This window comes from Acomys russatus, chromosome 9 (assembly GCF_903995435.1).
Source record: "Acomys russatus chromosome 9, mAcoRus1.1, whole genome shotgun sequence".
Taxonomy (NCBI): Eukaryota; Metazoa; Chordata; class Mammalia; order Rodentia; family Muridae; genus Acomys; species Acomys russatus.
The window spans coordinates 43,008,778-43,028,118 of record NC_067145.1 but is presented as its reverse complement, the minus strand read 5'-3'; the positions used below and the strand labels follow the sequence as shown (position 1 = coordinate 43,028,118).

Below are 19,341 nucleotides of genomic sequence, written 5' to 3'. Positions count from 1 at the left end.
CTAGAATTATTGATCTCTGAAATTTACACGCAAGAGATGGTTCTTAATGATCTGCAGGCTTGCCCAACAATCAGGAAGAGTTCCCCAGGGGACTTCTCTGAAGCTACGGTCTGGCTGTCACTCAGCCTGTCCATTCTCTCTCCCTCACATTAGCATCTAGTACAGGGTCTTTTTAACTATACCTTATAGCCAAAGAATCTGACTGAAACAGTAACAACATTTTTATCTTGATGACAAACACAGGCTAACAGAGATCTTATTTTCATTTTACTGAAGTGTATCGATGTTTTGCATATGACTTTCACCAAAATTCAGGAAGGCTATAAATGAGCAAAACCAGTTCTTAACTACACTTTTCTTTTAATTTAGACTTGAGATGAATGCTATTTCCTTGATCCCTCACTTTTCTGGTTAGATTTATTATGCTGCCTCCCAGCACAGGCTGAGGCCTTTCCTGTGATGTGGCCTTTGAGAACTAACTCACCGTTGGTAAAGAGAGGCTCAGGGAGCTTTCTGAAGAAGGATTTTAGTAAACTGCTTATCACATTCAAATCTCGCCATTTCTGGATATGCAAAACAGAAACACAGTATTTTTGGGTCAATACTATGAAAGGAAAGAGTGGATCAGTTACTCAAATAGAAATGCACTCACATCATCTTGTGTATCGATGTCAGCCATCCCCTTGTTGAGTTCTTCCTGCATACTTGAAATGGCTGCATTGTTGCCAGGAACTCGGTAAATACCTGTATATTCAAGACCCCTTTCTTCAACTAATTTGCAACATATGTCAACGATTAATGGAATATACTGCAAAACAAGAAACCAGCATTTTATTTAACACAATACAAAGTTTGAAAATGAATTCCTACTGACCATTTCTGACTAAATCACTAGCCTAGTTTAGCGATACAAATTACTCCGCTCACAGAGCACAGAGCAGCCGTGTAAGGGAGGACAGCCTTTCCCAGCTTAGCAGGCAGCTCCTTTATCAGGGGGGCTGCAAACTCAGACCCTGCTATGACCGCAACTGACTTAAAATAAAGCTCAGGTGGTTGGGCTTCCCCTACCCGGTTGGTGTGGGCAGGCGGGCAGTCGTCCAGCCTGACTCCAAAGGTCCCTGTGGCGGTGGGCTTTTTCTCAAACGTCTTCCTCACGATGCTGGGGATGCCTCTTCTCCAAGTACCTTTGTCTTTCGGGGGACTGGTATCATCTTTGAATAGTTATTGAAAGTAAGATGACGTTATGAAAAATGGAAACAAGACTGTAAAGTTTAATTCATCAATGCTCAGTTAACTCCAGTCTTAAAAAAGTCTACATTCCCCACAATTATCCTCTTCCTACTCTGTCATGCCTCCAATCCATCCATATAACTTGTCAGATCCAGTTGTATTTCTTTGCCCTCAGAAAGAAGGCAGAACCAGCGAGTCCTCTTTGTGAGAGGCAGGGAAGCACTGCCTTCATCTTACAGTGACACAGCTGGCCATCCCCGTCTGTAAAGATGCCTTCACATGACTGTCTTCTCCTCCCCTTTCTCTTGGGCCTTGCCTTAAAGGAAAATGCCCAATGAGCTTTGTACCATGTCTACAATGAGCCTTGAGCTAGCAGACCTGACTCTGGGCCTGTTGGTGAAAACAACATAGTAAAGCCAGAAGACACCCTCAGGATTCCAGCTCAACCCCTTTTACAGCTACCTTTGCTGAGAAGCTTCCTCTCTGACTCCTCCTTTGGAGAATGTGGGCTCTGAGTCTTTGGCTCGGATTTAGCACCAAGCAAAGTTTGCCTGATGCTAAGACTCTGGCGAGGCGTTTTTGGCAGCTGTTCTGTTTTGCTGTTGAAAGAAACAAGCATTTAACAACTGTATATCTGACATCTAAATTAACCATAGGCATGGTGGGATTCTCACCTCATCAGACTGTTATACTCTTTGATTCTTCGACTAATTAGATCTCTGTTGGTAACTCCAGTGTCCTACAGAGTGGGCAGAAGGCGACATTGGAGAGTGTGTTATTAGACTATTAGAGGCAGAGGGTGACCCCTGAGCTTGAGGCTTGCTATTGTACCACACAGTCAATGTAAGTGCTATGACTGCTCCTCCAAGTGAGTCTGCTGTGTATTTCTTGTCTTTATGTAACCCTTAGGAAAGTTCTTAGGTAACAGGGATTCAGTACTTCCTGAATTGATATGCTACATAAGATGCATGATTGGGAGCGCAAAGTCAACGTCTCTGATACCAGGAAGAAATTATCAGCATTCAATAATAATACCACTGAGTCAAAGATAGAAACATCCACCAGAATCTTCTAATGATAAACTTGAATTAGGACAGAGTAGGTTCTGGATGATCTGACTCCTGTGTCCCAAGTTGAACCCAGAGCTGAGCAAACGGGAATGACTCTATTTGTAGCAACTGCAATCAACACTGGTATGTGTGTGCACACATTTTAAAAAATATGTCTTATTTTGAGTGTAATCAAATACATGTAGCCACACAGGCAGGAATGAAATACTTAAAGAGACTGTGCTCTCTTTGGCTGTCAGATCATTGAAACGGTGCTTCTGTAGAAGTTGGACGTTCCCCAGGGATCTCAGCTGACAGAAGGAAAGGCTAACACCACGCATGGTGTCAGTAAGAGGGGCTTGTGGATTTCACTCAGTTTTGAAACTTATCAAGCCTGAGCCACGATGATGACGGGCAGGACCCCACCCTGACCAGGACAGCTTAGCTGTGCATGCCTTTCCACCCTCTAGTTAAATCGAAAGCTCATGCAGGATTCCCAAAGATAGAACCATGGCCCTCTCTGGTCCTCTTCCCAGTGTGACCACATGAGTGGATCCCTTATCCACTTCTCACTAGTACTTTTCCTTGGCTCAGGAAGACAAATTGCACATGTTTTCTTTCATTGTGACTCTGGATTTTAACTTTCATATGCGTGCATGCATATGCATGGCTACAGGTCATGGAACTAGCAAAAAGACCCTGAGTATGGAAGAGGGAAGGAAAATAAGAAGGTAACCAAATACAAGTGAGATGAAGGTAAAACAGGCTACCTGCAGGACGCAGGGGACCAGGAGGGAAGGGGTGAGGGAGGGGTGAGGGAGAAAGGTCAATAAAGACAGTCCATATAACAATGCCACGGTGTGTCCTATTACTTTGTATGCTAATCAGCCCTCGGCTTCTTTACACACAATTCAGCTGACACTCTGCTCCAAGCAGCTACAGAACAAAAGCAAGGCAGGAGGCTGAGCAGCATGGGAAACGTGCTCATGGTCTGAGTGCTACTTTGAGTATTAAAGTTCTTGCTGCAGAAGCAACTCTGTGCTGGTGGAAGCCAGAAAACCTCAGAAGTATAAAGCATTAGTCCTTATTTTTTTTAAAAAGAGGCCTATGGCATGATTTCCACAGCACATGCTTCCTTAGAAGCTCATGCATACTCCAGGGTACATTATATTTTACTCTCTATCAAAACAAAACAAATCACATCTTTGCCTTTACATAGCAGCTTGGTTTTACAATGTCCGTGCTGAAGCCTAGCCCACAACAACACTAACTTCGGCATCAAGGACAGGCTTGTAGTCATTTGGTCAAAATAGTTCCTGCAGGTTCTCTGCACAGACGCCAGAAACAACACTAATGATCAGGAAGACATACACTCCTGGCTGTGGCTTGCTGTGTCTGAAAGTATAGGACGAATATGAACACCCTCTTTCTCTTTGTAGTAATAGTACTTCTCAGTAAGTAAAAATAATGCAGGTCTATGTTACAGGATATTTGATCCCTGGGGTTGTGAACTGTAAAAACCTGTCTTTTGTTTAGCATGGCTGAGCCCTAACACACACCTTTAATACAAGAACTTTCTGCTTACTGTACACAGGTGACACTTTTAATCCAAGAGCTTTCTGTACACAGGGTTAAATAAAGTGAACCCTAGGTCAAGAGGTGGAGCAAGAAACCAGCTGGCAGGGATTAAAGAAGAGGAGGGACTTGGAGTTAGGGTATTTCAGACAGCAGCACAGAGAAGTAGAAAGAACTCTTGAGCTGTTCACCTCCTTGGCCTTTGAGCTCGCAAGCCTTTGGCCTTGGGTTTTTTGGCCTTTTCTTCCTGAATTGTCAGCTGAGCTAGTGAACCTTTTGGGCCTTTTCTATCAGGACATAAACTGAGTAGGAAGGTCAGATGGATGCTTTCTCTGCCTCTCTGAGCTAGCAGGTTTTTACCCCAGCATCTGGCTCCTGGGTCTTTATTGGTAAACTAGAAAATTTGGGATTATCATTTAAAACTACAGGTATACCTGAGTTTCCCTTTTTAATGATTCATGTTACAGTATCTTACTTTTGATTAAAGAAAAAAATAATCTATCCAATGTTTTTAATCACCCTAAGGGATATACCATGAGAGTGGCACATTTTACCACGTCCTTTGACAAACACACCTCTTCGTTTAGGTTGCTGCTTTCCTGGATGGTCTTGATCCATGCTAACATATCGTCTCTGTCTTCAGCCTGGAACAGGCACTCACAGTCGGATGTGGTAAGGCGAAACACATTCCTCCTCTTGGTCTCACTGTACGAGATGTCGATCAGGCAAGCATTGACGCTGATGGGCTGCTCCTCCTCTGACGGCGTCGCTTGCTCTCTTCTGTCTTTGTACAAGTAGAGCGAATGGCCCCGAAGTACAACATACATCTGTTTCCACGGCCTAATACTGCCACCAACTCGCTAGAAAACAGTAATTGGTCCATGGCTATGCAATAGAAGGCTAGAACTCTGTGACAGGATCAGGGCGAAGTAACGCCTTTCACACGCATGCTTATGTACCTGGTACAGCGGATGTCTCACTTGAATACACAAGAAGACAGGAAGGATTAAAAAAAAAATGTCAGATGGAGCTGGGTGAGGTGGTGTACACCTGTAATCCCAGCACTCAAGAGGCAGGCAGATTGCTGTGAGTTCGAGGCCAGCCTGGTCTACAAAGCAAGACCAGGACAGCCAGAACTACACAGAGAAACCCTGTCTCAAAAAACAATAACAAAACAAACAAAACTAAAGAAAGAAATCCATAACTATTCTTTTTGCTCCGGGATTGAATCTGAGTATTGCTCATATTAGGCAAGCGCTCTACCATTGAGCTGTATCTCTGACAGAAAAACAAAAACAAGCACCCTCCCCCGCAAATCCACCATAATACAAGTAAAAAAAAAAAAATCAAGTTTTAGAGCAGGGACATGATAAACACCCCAGAAGGAGTGTTCCTGAAACAACATGCACTGACAAGAAATGAAATCGCCAGAGTCATGAGCTGTGCATGACAAACCAAGAGTGTTGGTTTCTACTTACTGAAGCACATGTTGATACCATTACACTCATTTATATAATTTAGTGTTTATAAAAATAAAATGAAATAAATATTAAAAAGGAAATTGAAAAGACCTACATAGACTAAGTATTTTCAGATGGCTAGTGAGGAGAACTGTTATTTGGAGACTTAGAAACATCTATGATAGTCAATCTTGGTTTAAAAAAAAAAAAGGCAGGATTCCTTCCTAGAGACCCCATTTTTCGGTTCACACTGGCATACTTGTAAGATATACTCCACATACAGTTGGCATTCAAGAGGAAATGCAAGAAACGGCCCCACTGGTGAGGTTTTCCTTTGTTGTGAATGGGTCTCTCCCCCGGGAGCCTCACAATCTCACACCCGTGGGAGTGCTGCTTCTTAGGTCTGCACTCCCGAGTCACAGGAGCTGCGCGAGCACACTACCTTGCCCTTGTCAGTGATGAGAGGCCGGAACTGGAGCCATCCTTCCTTGGCAGCATCACTGAAGACCTCAGAAGAGGAACCCTTCCTGGATCCAGAGTCTTCTGATGACTTCTGGCTGTCCGTGATCTGCAGAAAGGGCCAAGGAAGCAGGAAAATGTCCGCTTTTCTTAATACTTACACATGGAAATGGCATTGGCAAAATGTCTAAAGTTCTGAGTAAAACACCGTGGAAAAGTTCCAGGTTTAGAAGTCACACTAGAAACACTTCTAATATTTCATGTTTTTAAAAGGTGAATTGGCTTATCTACAGAACAGTGTGAGGTCCCTGGTATCATGGGCTCACTTTTTGGGAGAAAAAAAGAGATAATGGGGTTTAGGGGGACAAGAAGCCAGGTGCAGTGGTATACCCCTGTAAGCCTCATCACTCAGGAGTCTGCAATGGTGTATACATCTCAAGGTGTAGAAATAATGAATGTGTGCCTCATCTACAGCTTAGGACCAGCCAGGGCTGCAAAGTGAGCTCAAAGCCAGCCTCTCCTGTCCAGTGAGATCTCACTTTAAGACAAAATGAAACAAAACTCAGCGATGGAAGCAAGGAAAGGATCCACTGGTGAGCCGTGCCTCTGGAGAAGCAGTACCCCGAGGCTGAATACCGAATGACTAAACCGGCGGCACCACAACAGTGCCAGACTAGACAGTCAGAAAGGCGAACACATGGTCATCATTTTAATCATTTACATCACCTGGAGTGCAGGAGCCAAGGGAAAGGTCGTTCTGGTCTTTTGTGTGTGGTACAAAGGGGAAGGGAGTCTGAAAGTGATTGACAAGGCCACCATTACATGGAGCACGGTTTTTAAAGAAACAGGCATGAAAGGACGAGTGACTGGAGAGGAAGGGACTATTGCCCTGAGTGAAGAGGAGGAGGAACGAAGCATTTAGGCAGTGGCATAGAGACAGAGTAACCAGTCTGGTACTGCAGAGAGAAAGAAACAGAATAAACAGGGGAAAATTCTAGAGTTTGGCTTGAGCAAATGGGAGAATGGAAGTAGAATTAATGAGACGGAAGAAGGCACAAGCTAATCTAAGAACAGTCAAGGGCCATGAGATCCTAGAGCTGTGTGGTAAGCATCTGGATGTATACGTCAGGTAGAGCAGCTTACACGGGCTGCTGTTCTGTGAGGAAGCCGAAGCTAGCAGTTCAGACCCTAAGTTAATCACTGAGGAGACTGGTGCACAGAAACAGGTGTTGAAGTTAGCTTTAGGCATTCCAAATTGTTACCAAAGTGGAAGGCCCAGCAAAGGAGACTCAGATGTTGACAGAAGAGTCGATGAGGTGGGAGCAGCAGAGGGCGGCACTGCACCACAGGGATGGCAACTGTGTAATTATTCCTGAAAGGCTGCATTCAGCTAAAAACCGCACTAACCAGCAACTGGGGAGCTGGGTGGCACCGGCATGAGTGCCACACTCATCGTTCTCATGTGTGTGTGAACCGTGGAGAAGAGACCATGGATGTGTTTTTCAAGAAGATTTACTACAGAAGTACAAAACGGAGGAGCAGTAGAGAGAATGCAAACTCCTAAAGTTTTCTGTTTAACAAAGATAGCTTGGGACTGCGTGTTAGTGTGTGAGCGCAGCCAAGACTGACTGCACAGAAGGGACGGGCTAGAGAAGTGAGTGGTGATGCCCATCATGAGAACCTGATACTGGCAAAGGCGCCTGTTGATGCATGTTACAGACGTCTGGGTGCTTACTGGCTTCCAACAGGGCCATGTCCCAAGTACAGACTTTAAGGTAGGAGCAAGTAAGGAACTATGGGTACAAATGCAGTCATAACCATTTGTGAGGGTGGTAAATAAGGACATTCTTATTTTTTCAGTAAAGTACAAGGAAGGGTGAAGAAGACAGTACAAAGGTGGCTACAAGCAACAGGTGCAGGAAAGTACGAGCTAATAATTTTGAGGAGAGAAAACAAAACAAGAAAATACAGAAAGATCGGTGGGCAGTATGATTTGGGCCTTGAGATGGTAATGAGGAAAATCAGACCCAATGCTTATAAGGCATTACATATTTGATAAAAATGTTTAGAAATTAAAAAACATTTAATAACTCATATTGTTCAAATGCAGTGGGCACAGACTAAAAAGTGACACCATTTAAATACAAAATATCCAAAAGTGAAAACGCACACTTTTCTTTGAAGGGCTAAAATAAACTAAGGTAAATAAAACATCTAGTATTTACTTGATATCTTAAAAATATTAAATACTAACCTTGATTCCCTTCAGGCTAGACACGTGCTTAAAGGACCTGTTGGAAAAGTAAACATGTGTAATAAATAAAAACTCTTGATGGAAGAATTGACTACAGCTAAGTTTCCACTAATGAGCTGATGCTTCACTCTTACTATGTGATCAATGTGTTTATTGTTCGATGTAAATGAGAACAGCTAAGTTATAAGCATGCACATTTTTTTCCATTTAATGTATGAGTGCTCTGCCTGCATGTACACCTGCAGGCCAGAAGAGGGCACCAGGTCTCATTATAGGTGGTTGTCAGCCACCATGTTGTTGCTAGGAATTGAACTCAGGATCTTTGGAAGAGCAGCCAGTGCTCTTAACCTCTGAGCCATCTCTCCAGCCAGTATGTACATTTTCAACTCAATGATAGCAGCAAAGTAAAGCAGTTCCTGCCTTTTTTTTTTTTTTTTCTTTGAGTGTATAACTTTTAAAAATCTTTCTTTGTGTCAAAGGAAAAGCTCCTCAGGCTGACCGCTGGGCTTTTTGCCTGCAGCTGGCAGCCAACTCCAGCTCACCGGCCCTATCCAGCTGGTGCAAACCCTGAGCCTCCAGCTCAGCAGTCAGAGAGCTGTCAGGTGCTGCTGGCCACACACTGTGCCCACCACCTGCTGAAAGTAGGAGGCCTCAGATAAGCGCGGGAGGAACCTGGAATGTCAAAAAGCACACAGGGCTGTTTCTTCAAGGGAAGGAACCTGTTCTCTGCCCAGAAGGCTGAAGCAGACGTGCCTTCCAGCCTGGTGGCCTTTCCGCCATCTGTGTAGTGTAGCCAGAGGCTTTCTGGCGCCAGCCCCTCCTCCAGACCCTTCTTATAATCCTCATTTTTGAAGACAATGTATAGAATTTATCCTAATGGAAGGTGTCATAATGTACTTTCCAAAGGGTTTTGATGTAGTTAAGTCCAATCTTTATTTAGCTTATTTTGTTCCTCAAAGAGATTTATGTATGATTTGTTTTGCATGCAATACTGAGTTAATTATCACCTGAAAAGTGTTCATCAAATTGTGCTGTGCCTAAAATAAATCACTCGGTTTGAATCAACACTGGCTACTGAGTCCTGCTGAATCAGACTGCCTTCAGGCCTATGCATCTCCTCTCTGCAGGCCCACTAAAGCCAGAGGCACCCACCCTCCCTCCCTACACCCATAAATATGCATATCCACCCACACTCAGTGCTTTCAAGAAGAGGGGAAGCAAATGCTGTCAATCAAGAGACAAGTTTGTATTAATTCTCCAAATTAATTAAACTTTTTCAAGACAGGGTTTCTCTGTGTAGCCATGGCTGTCCTGGACTCGCCTTGTAAACCAGGCTGGCCTCGAACTCACAGTGATCTGCCTGCTGTCACTAAATATATCATTGTTCTCTCAAAAGTCACGTTAAACAAGAAGATAATTAGAAACAAGTATACAAACTCCATCCTGAGAAGGACTGGGAGACGGGATAGAAAGGGTTAGACCCCTGAAGAGAACCCGTTTCACAATTTATGCTCACCCCTGGGAACAAATACTGTAACATTAGCCAATCTTTGTATATTAGTGGTGTCTACCTTTCAATAAAAGTAAAATGGTAATAATAAAGACACTCAAAAGAAAAAAAACTTGCCAGGCATAGTAGCTCATGCCTTTAATCCCAGCACTTGGGGAGGCAGAAGGAGGCGACCTCTGTACATTCATTCAAGGCCAGCCTGGTCTATAAAGTGAGTCCAGGACAGCCAGAGCTATTACAGAGAAACCTTGTCTCAAAAACAAACAGAGCTAGGCGTGGTGGCGCAGGCCTTTAATCCCAGCACTTGGGAGGCAGAGGCTGGTGGGTCACTGCGACTTTGAGGCCAGCCTGGTCTACAAAGTGACGCCAGGACAGCCAAGAATACATAGAGAAATTCTGTTATCGAAACAACAACAACAACCACAAAAATCCAACAACAACAAACAGAAAGAAAGAAAGAAAAAAAGGAAGCCAGTTTCAAGATATGGAAGATTATAAAACCAGACAGACACTGGAATTATCAAAGAGTCTATGCAAAATATACTAACTACTCTCAAAAAAGGGTAAAAATGAGCATGAGCAAAGAAGAGCAGCTAAAAGCAATACAGCGGACACCATTCGCTGCATCATTCAAATAGCATGGCAGTCACTGTCCTCTGCAAGACCAAAGCCAACCTTCACACGTGGGACACAAGGTGGAGCTGTGACAGAAACTCACCAGCCACCACCTAGCACCAGTGACAGGAGGAGGGGAGGAAAGAGCAGGGCTTGCAGGCATGGGGGGCGTGCCACTGGTAAGCTGTCCATTCCACGGTGAGCAACTCCACCCGTGCTCACGCAAGCTTTCCTAATTAAACTCAGTGGGACACACACACACACACACACACACACACACACACACACACAGAGAGAGAGAGAGAGAGAGAGAGAGAGAGAGAGAGAGAGAGAGAGAGAGAGAGAGAGATGGAAGTTGAACGGAGTCTAGTTGAAAAAAAGATTAGCAGGAGGCAGAGGGGACAAGAGAAGGCAATGGGGAGTTAGTATTGTTTAAAACATGTATATGTATTAAATGTTTTTAAATTACGAAACACACAGTGCTGCAATCTTTGAAGGAAGCTGTGCACAGCCCGTGTGCTTAAGTGTAGCAGTTACTGACACATTTTAGTAAAGGGAGCTAAAGGCTCAAACAGGTCACACATCCAACCTGGTATCACTAGGAACACTCCTACTGAGCTGGAACACTGTGCCCTGGCCGTATCTCACAGGAACCGCTCTGAAGTGACTAGTCCTAGAAGAACTAAGTTAGTTATAATTTAAATGACAATTGGATGGAAATGTAAGAGGATATTAAACAAAGGTGACATAATAAAAAGAAGAATTGTTCTTTGATAAAAGGTTCACTGCTGTAAAAGCTGTCAGCATTCCCTAAACTCATCTATAAACTAGACACTGTGTCAATGAAAATAGCCACACACAAAAGAACTTTTAAAAATTTACATTTTAAAGTTCAAATAACAAATATAACCAGAAGAATTTTGAAAGGACACATCGTGATGAGTAACAGCACTGCCTCATTATAAAAACGTAAAACCACTATAATCAAGTAGACTCTTCTATAAATGAACAATAATAAACCCACTGAACAGAAAAGAACTTCCAAATAAAATAAATTACATATAATTCAGTGCATATAAAGATGATATGTAAGTGGGAAACAGTGGTATTGGGTGCTTTTGGAGTTGCAAAGATACCGAAAACTATAGTTAGTACTTCATCTCACTAAAATGACTCAATTGAAGGGATCAAAGTTATAAATAAAAAAATTATGTAGGCTTATTATTTTGAAAGTCTTTTGCAGTGTGACGTAAAACATTAAATCTCATTAACTGAATATACTTTTTAGACATTTTCTTGCAGTTAAAATTTTTTTTAAAACGAAAAATATTGAGAAAAGACGTGCAACACATCACAGAAAAGTGTCACTTCCTTTACATAGAAACTCCTGCGTGGAGAGGCAACGGCAGCAACAGGCAGCTGCTGGACACCAGGTCCCTGACCTAGAACTAAACTGTAATGACTCAGTAAGCTCTAGAATAAACTCAGGAGTCAGCCCGCTGAAGCGTTGGTATACTGCTAGGTGAACATGATTTAACACAATGTTTTAGGAAGGAAGGACCACTGATCATGCGTGTTAAGATAAAAATTCATCTTTTGAAATGTTAATGATCCAAATTTCAATATTATGCATACATATACTAAATGGAATATGTAAGAATAGTCAATGAAGTAGTGTTTATGAGGGCACAATTCCAAATGCCTACTACTCTAAATGCCAACTACAGACTAAAAAATATGGTTACAATACACAGTGTAATTACTCAATGAGATATTCAGCAAGTATGAAAAACAATGTGGCAAAGCTGTTTGAGTGAAAGATTTCCTGATTAGTGTATATACCAAACTACCTATCTGTTTACAAAAAATAAAACACATCCATTAATAAGCACATTTAGATGTATGTGATTTTTATATGCAGAAGAGATTTAGAATTATACACAAGAGAACAGCAACACGATCATGTTTGAACAGTACTAAAAAACTACAAGTCTAGGATAGAAGTATCATATATTTATAACATATAAAATAGCATATTACTATATATAAATAAAAATATTACTTCTAAATATGAACTGGATGTTACTTTGATGCTATTTGATTTGCATTTCTAATGTCAAAATGAGAAAATAAGACAACCTTAGATTCAGGGTTTATACAAATGAACACCATTCATATAAAAACATATAAAAGTATACATTTAAGACTTACAATTTTGCGTCTTCTCTATAATCATCCAGCCCTTCATCATAGGACTTTGATCTTTCGGTCTTTGAGTTGTGCTGGCCATCCAGGCTGGGAGGTCCAACAGATTCTGCAATAAAGTCCAGCATTCAGTTTTCCAGTGGTTTTGCAGATTCTTCCAGTGGTAAAAGATCAGCCTGGCATGGACTGTGAGGGACGGTGCACAGAACCGCTTCACACGTACCTTGGTCGTGGGAGAGCTGACGTCGAATCAACGGAGCAGACGTCGTGAGGCTGGGAGGAACCGTTGCAATGGAGGGGACCTGGGAGGTAGAAGCTGAGATAACAGCAGACGCAGGGATATGTGCGACATCGTGATCGATGCTAGGACTGGTTGGCTCGTCTGTAAGGAAGGAAAACAACTGCTGGAACCTTAAAAACCTTACAGTCCATGGTTGTTGCTAAAAGAACCAAATTAAGGTTTTAGCAGCCATCAAGTGATCAGTAAATGACACGGCTGCCTAGTAAAACTCTCCTCCCACAACCACTACTCTTGTGATGTCAATGACCCTGAAAATATTAAGAACATGAATAATTTCTCCTAATTAGTAATAAAAACAAGCATAATAAAATGTGTAAGCATTCACAACCCAAATGGACCAAAGCAAATAATCACACATTATGTGAAAAAAAAATTACCATTCAAATCCATCAGTCTCTGTGTCTCATGTCGTTGTGTGTCCATCCATCCCCATCCCCTTACCCAACCCAGCTTCACAAGTCTTTAATTATTATAGGAAGATAACGAAGCCCAATCTCTAACAGCCAGAAGTTGTATACTATCGGGACATTCTAATCTATCTGGATTTTTGTGCAAATCACAAAAAGTTCCCTTCTTTCCCAGCCAGGTGTCAGTCATAACTGTTCCCATTAGCTTTACGCAGATGCACTTGTAGGAAATTCTGAGCTATGAGTTTTCACCACCTTCAAGTCTTTCATCATCTGTCAGGCAGCTCTGTATGCATGCATGCATGGCAGCTGCCGTTACTGGAGCTTATTATGTGCTAGCACATGTAAATGCTTTACAAAGCCTACCTCCAGCACCGGTCACAAAACCCTGAGGCGTATGGGTTTGCAGACTAAGGGAGCGATACAGCGGACTAACTCAGCAGTGCCATCTAAGCCACGCCTCACACTGCTGGCACCCGTCTTCCCATCAGTGAGCAACATCTTCATTCTAAACTCTCAGTCTTGTAAAAACATCAAGCATTTAAATTTTAATATTTTAGGCCAAGAGAATACAATTTAATAAGAGGTCGGCACTATAAAGTATAAGATTAGATGTCCCATCATGAAATCTTTCACAAATAAACTATAATGTATAAAACTGAATTTTGATTACTTGGTTCAGAGAGTCAAACACAAATTCTGGCAATCTCCTATCATTTGAATGGTCAGTGTTTTAGCAAAAAGAACTAAAGTCTGAAAAGCTGCAACATCCGTCTTATGACTAAAAACAGTAAATGCGGATGATCTTGGTTTTGTAAGTTTTTTTTTAAAGAGCAGTTTTCTTACATTTTAGCAAAATAAATTATTCTGAATACTTCTCTGAGCTACTTTTACTAAATATGTTTGACAGTTTACTATCAACCACTGAGGATCCCATAGTTCTTTGCCCAGAAGGAAGGAGACTTGCCTGAAGAATCTTAATTCAATGAAACAAAAATTTGATTTTAGCAGAACCTATAGTATTTAAAACTATAATTAGGGATTAAGTTCTTGGAAATGTAAGGAAAAAATTTCAAATGATGAATACATAAAGTACATTTTAAAAATCTAGAGGCCAGAGAGATGATGGCTCAGAGGTTAAGAGCACTGACTATTCTTCCAGAGGAGCAGGGTTCAATTACCAGTACTCACGGCAGCTCACAATCATTTGTCCCAGGGGATCCTCAGGCACCAGGCATACATGTGGTGCACAGGCATACATGCAGGCGAAACACCCACACATCTAAGTAAGTAAATTAAATGTTTAATTACTCTTGTCGGGGCTGTGAATGATGTTTCTGTGTGGGCATGTGTGCCACAAGACGTGAGTGGAGGACAGAGGACAGCTTTGTGCAGTGTTTTCATTCTACCTTTACATGTTCAGAAGAAAATCTGAAACACATGGGATATGAATCCCCTGAGTCTCAAGTGTACATTTTCAAAAAGAAGGAAGAAGAGATAATTATCTGTTTTTGAGATTTGAACAGAAAAGAGGAGGTATGGGAGAAACAGACTATCACTAGCCTAATCATTTCAATATTTGTATTTTTTTTTATAATAAACATGTTAAACTAGTATATTGAAAAAGATGCTTTGTTTTTATGGATGGTGAGAATATCCTTAAAATGTCCATGCTACCCAAGCAAGCTACAGATTGATACAATTACTTTCTATCAATATACCAGCAGCCTGCTTCACAGATAAGACTTGCCCATTTACAGCCAAATGACCGGGCACCATGACCACACAACGAGGGCAGGGCAGTTGTTGGGAAAACATTATCAATACCCAGAGGAAATCAGATCCTTTCTATATACAACAGCCAATTCAAATGGATGACAGATTTACATGTAACTCCTACATGTACAAAACTACCAGGAAAAAAATATGAGAAAAGGGCTGTGGTGTTAATTTGGACAAGAATTTGGTTTTAAAATAAGGTATCAAATGAGCAGGCAACAAATGCAAAAACAAAATGGAATATATCAAAATTAGAAGAAAGAAATAATCAAAGTCAAGAGAATATATAAAATAAGAGAAAATATCAACAATTCATACACCGGAGAAGGTCTCAGGATGGCCAGAATATTTAAGGAACTCAATAGCCACCATCACTGTCCAGATAAACTGATTTTAGAGTGAGCAAACGGTCTGAATAGACACCCACGTTTCTAAGGAGATGGCCACACTGCCACAGGCCAATGAGCAAGCACCAGCAGGAAGCACAACCACAACTGCACGGGGCTATCACCTCACTCCAGCATTTCCCAGAAGACTTGGGTAACAAGTGGTGCAAGGATGTGCCAGGTAATGCTCACACGCTGTTAGTGGGATGTGCCAGGTAACGCTCACACGCTGTTAGTGGGATGTGCCAGGTAATGCTCACACGCTGTTAGTGGGATGTGCCAGGTAATGCTCACACGCTGTTAGTGGGATGTGCCAGGTAATGCTCACACGCTGTTAGTGGGATGTGCCAGGTAATGCTCACACGCTGTTAGTGGGATGTGCCAGGTAATGCTCACACGCTGTTAGTGGGATGTGCCAGGTAATGCTCACACGCTGTTAGTGGGATGTGCCAGGTAATGCTCACACGCTGTTAGTGGGATGTGCCAGGTAATGCTCACACGCTGTTAGTGGGATGTGCCAGGTAATGCTCACACGCTGTTAGTGGGATGTGCCAGGTAACGCTCACACGCTGTTAGTGGGATGTGCCAGGTAATGCTCACACGCTGTTAGTGGGATGTGCCAGGTAACGCTCACACGCTGTTAGTGGGATGTGCCAGGTAATGCTCACACGCTGTTAGTGGGATGTGCCAGGTAATGCTCACACGCTGTTAGTGGGATGTGCCAGGTAATGCTCACACGCTGTTAGTGGGATGTGCCAGGTAACGCTCACACGCTGTTAGTGGGATGTGCCAGGTAATGCTCACACGCTGTTAGTGGGATGTGCCAGGTAACGCTCACACGCTGTTAGTTAGTGGGAGCATGCAGAACAATATGATGGTTCTTCCCAGAATCAAAAAGAGAAGTACCACGTGATCTAGCAATCCCACTAACTGGGTACATATCCAAAGGAAGCGGTACCAGCATCTGGGAGACACATCTGAATTCCTAGGTATACCACGGCACGAGTCTCAAGAGCCAACATGGATCAACTGAAGTGTCCACAGTTGGGACCAAGACACAAATAAAATGTGGAATATATATACAACAGACTACCATGCAATGATTAAAAGAAAAAAAAAAAAGGATCATTTGCAATATGAATGAACCTGGGGCATCATTATTTTGCTAAGTGAAATAAGCTAGGCGTACAAAGTCAAATGCTGTATGATTTAACTCACAAGGTTATCAGAGGCTAGAGAAGCGGCAGAGGGATAAAGAGAGATTGGCCAATAGGTACAATGTTTGAGTTACTCAGGAAGAATAAATTCTGGATTTCACAGCACCACTGGGAGAGCACTAACAACAAATTGTGTTCTCAAACTACTTATAACGAGGCTTTGAGTGCATATAGCATAAAGAAGTAACCAACGTGAGTGGAGATGCAAATACTCATCACCTCATCTAGTCATTGTATAATGCACATAACCAAGTATCACCTTGTATCCCGTAAGCATTTACAATTGTCAATTAAAAACAAAACAAGGAGCCAGGCATAGCGGCACACATAATGTTTTAAGTCCAGCACTCCAGAGGCAGAGGCAGGTGGAGAGCTGTGATTTCAAGGCCAGCCTAGTCTACATAGTGAGTTCTAGGATGGTCAGAGCTACATAGTAAAGCCTTGTCTCAAAAAGCAAAAAGAAAAGAGAGGGAGGAAGGGAGGGAGGAATGGAGAAACGGGGAGGGAAGATGGGAAATCAGAGGAGAGGAAGAAGAGAGAAGAAAAAGGAAAACAAAAACAAGGAACTGGAGAGAGCATTCAGTGCTTGAAAGAACTGGATGCTCCCCTAAAGGAAGCAGCACACTCAGAGCAGGTCACAGATATCTGTAACCAGTTTCGGGGGCGTCTGATGCCTTCTGGCCTCTGCAGACACTGCACACGTGTGCTGCACAGACATACATGGATGTATGTGGGTATACACACAAATAAATTTTTAAAAAATGAAATAGAAAAGAATATGGTGTTTCCTATGCCCTTTGCAAATGTAGCTCTCCTCTCCTCTCAGTGCCTGACACCCTGTACTAACAGTAGGACGGTCCAGGGCGGGGGGGATGGAGGATCAGCCTTCCGAAGTAAACTGAGTTGTGGCATAGTCGTTTAAAAGACCATTCAAGTGTAGCAAATACCCTTTCTTTTTATTTAAATCAACAGAGCTAAATTAGAAGAAACATAAAGCCCCATTCTCATTTTTACTGAGACAGGTCTCTGTTGCCCAGGCTACTCAGTTTCCATTTTATAAATGGTTAATCATGTTGCATTTGAAAGTGTTCTCAAGACGTATGTAGCCTTGTAAAATTATATATATGTGTGTGTGTAACAGGTTTTCAAGCTACTGCTAATAACTAATATTCTTGACTGAAAAACACAATGTTGAATTTTTTTTACACCCTTGTAGTGTAAGATTAATAGTACATGTTCAGTGTGTATTAAATGTAAGGGAGTCTTCTTCCTGTGGACCTTAGTTGTGTGTGACAGACAATTCAGTAAGTGACCGTCTCTACACTGATGCTTGCTTGGGGAAGAAAATCAAAGCACTTGATATTTGAAGACATCAGTCTCTAATGCTTTCAAGTAACAAAAAATTAAAATAACAGTAGCTGTAAGGCTATCAATGCATCGCTATGCTGCATAATTTTAGGAAGCACCTAAAACAAATGTGCTTATTTAGTACAAATTATGAGAAAGGCTTTAGTAAGTACTCAGAATGAACGAAGGGAGTCAGTGATCACTTTTAGCCTTTTTTTTTTTTTTAAAGACTGAATTTTATTTGGTATGGTCATCCATGTGAGTATATGTCACAAGTGTGTAGATGGCAGGAGGCCATGAGGCCCTGGAAGTGGAGTTACAGGCAACTGTGAGCCAATGATATGGGAGAACTGGGAACTGAACTCAGATCCTCTGAAAGAGCGGGAAGCACTTTTAACTACTGACCCATCTCTCTAGCCCTGAGCATTTTTATTCTTAATGAATAACCAAATAAGATGGTCTGTTTTCATTAATATGCTTGTATACAGAATTATATAGATGACCACTCTATATTTTAGTTAACAACTACTTTTTAATAAAATAATTGATTTTCATTTTATCTCTGCACTTCATAAGATTAGAAATATTAAAACATAATAACTAACACTTTAAAAAGACTATTCCAATGATATCTGATGTAACATTCTCACTACGCAGAAAGAAAACGTGATGCGTTCATTGTGCTAAGAGCTTAGTAGTCTATGAAATGCAGGTTCAGGTTGTAGGACTTTAAATTTAAAACACACAAGTCCTCAATTACCATCAGAGTAGATGAGTTATTAAATTCTATGTACAATGGGAGCTATTTAATAGGCTGGGCAGTAACATACGAATATGAATGTGGGTTTAAACAACACTCCTCACAATGTTTGCAACATGAAAATAACCTATTTATAAAAATTTGACTCCATGAAGACTCCTTTTAAGCTGACTTGGACACTGCCACCTGACAGTTCAATGGTAACATTTCTTGAGAAAGGAAAGAGTAAGAAAAGTTGCTCAATGACAAACAATATGTTACAGAGCTATGGAGAACCTTTCACAGCCTTGTAAGACAATGTGGTAAGAGCAAGGGCCCTTATCACACACATGCAAGGCCTCTCTTTACGATGTGCTCTAGAGAAAACAGCGCCCCTGGGGTGTTGCTGGTGCTGAATCAAGCTAACCTAGAACCCTCAGACCTAAGTGCTTTTATGAAAAGTACTTAGTTCTTCATACTAGACTTCTCGTTTATAAAAATGCAGACACTATTGAATACATCTATCATAACTATGTGTGCAGATTATGTCTCAGGACTGTACAGTAATGATGACATAATTACCTTCCTTCACTCTTTCCTCTTCCCTCCCTCCACTCTTCCTACACCTCATCACCTCAAAACATCGTTCAGCTGTGGTTTGAACAACTATTTCCTGGGTGATGCCTTCTTTACTCTAGCCAGTGCTCTAGGCATAGGGAACAAAGACATGAACTAGACTGAAAGCGTCAGCGCTCTCAGTGTCTGTTCTACGCTGACAGAGAGATGTGCAATCCGGAGTTCCAATGTG

At 41.9% G+C, this 19,341-nt stretch overlaps 1 protein-coding gene across 2 annotated transcripts in view; it reads right to left on the bottom strand.

The window, feature by feature from the left end:
- Arhgap21 (Rho GTPase activating protein 21) overlaps positions 1-19,341 on the bottom strand; it is a 128,554-nt gene that overhangs the window by 11,407 nt on the left and 97,806 nt on the right. For both annotated transcript variants that reach the window (XM_051151244.1, XM_051151245.1), the window contains 10 exons: positions 12,581-12,739; positions 12,364-12,466; positions 8,028-8,064; positions 5,757-5,882; positions 4,430-4,714; positions 1,905-1,969; positions 1,693-1,829; positions 1,069-1,211; positions 653-808; positions 485-563 (listed from right to left, as the gene is read on the bottom strand). In XM_051151244.1, coding sequence (XP_051007201.1) covers positions 485-563; positions 653-808; positions 1,069-1,211; positions 1,693-1,829; positions 1,905-1,969; positions 4,430-4,714; positions 5,757-5,882; positions 8,028-8,064; positions 12,364-12,466; positions 12,581-12,739 — 1,290 coding nt within the window. The remainder of the gene's footprint in view (positions 1-484; positions 564-652; positions 809-1,068; positions 1,212-1,692; positions 1,830-1,904; positions 1,970-4,429; positions 4,715-5,756; positions 5,883-8,027; positions 8,065-12,363; positions 12,467-12,580; positions 12,740-19,341) is intronic.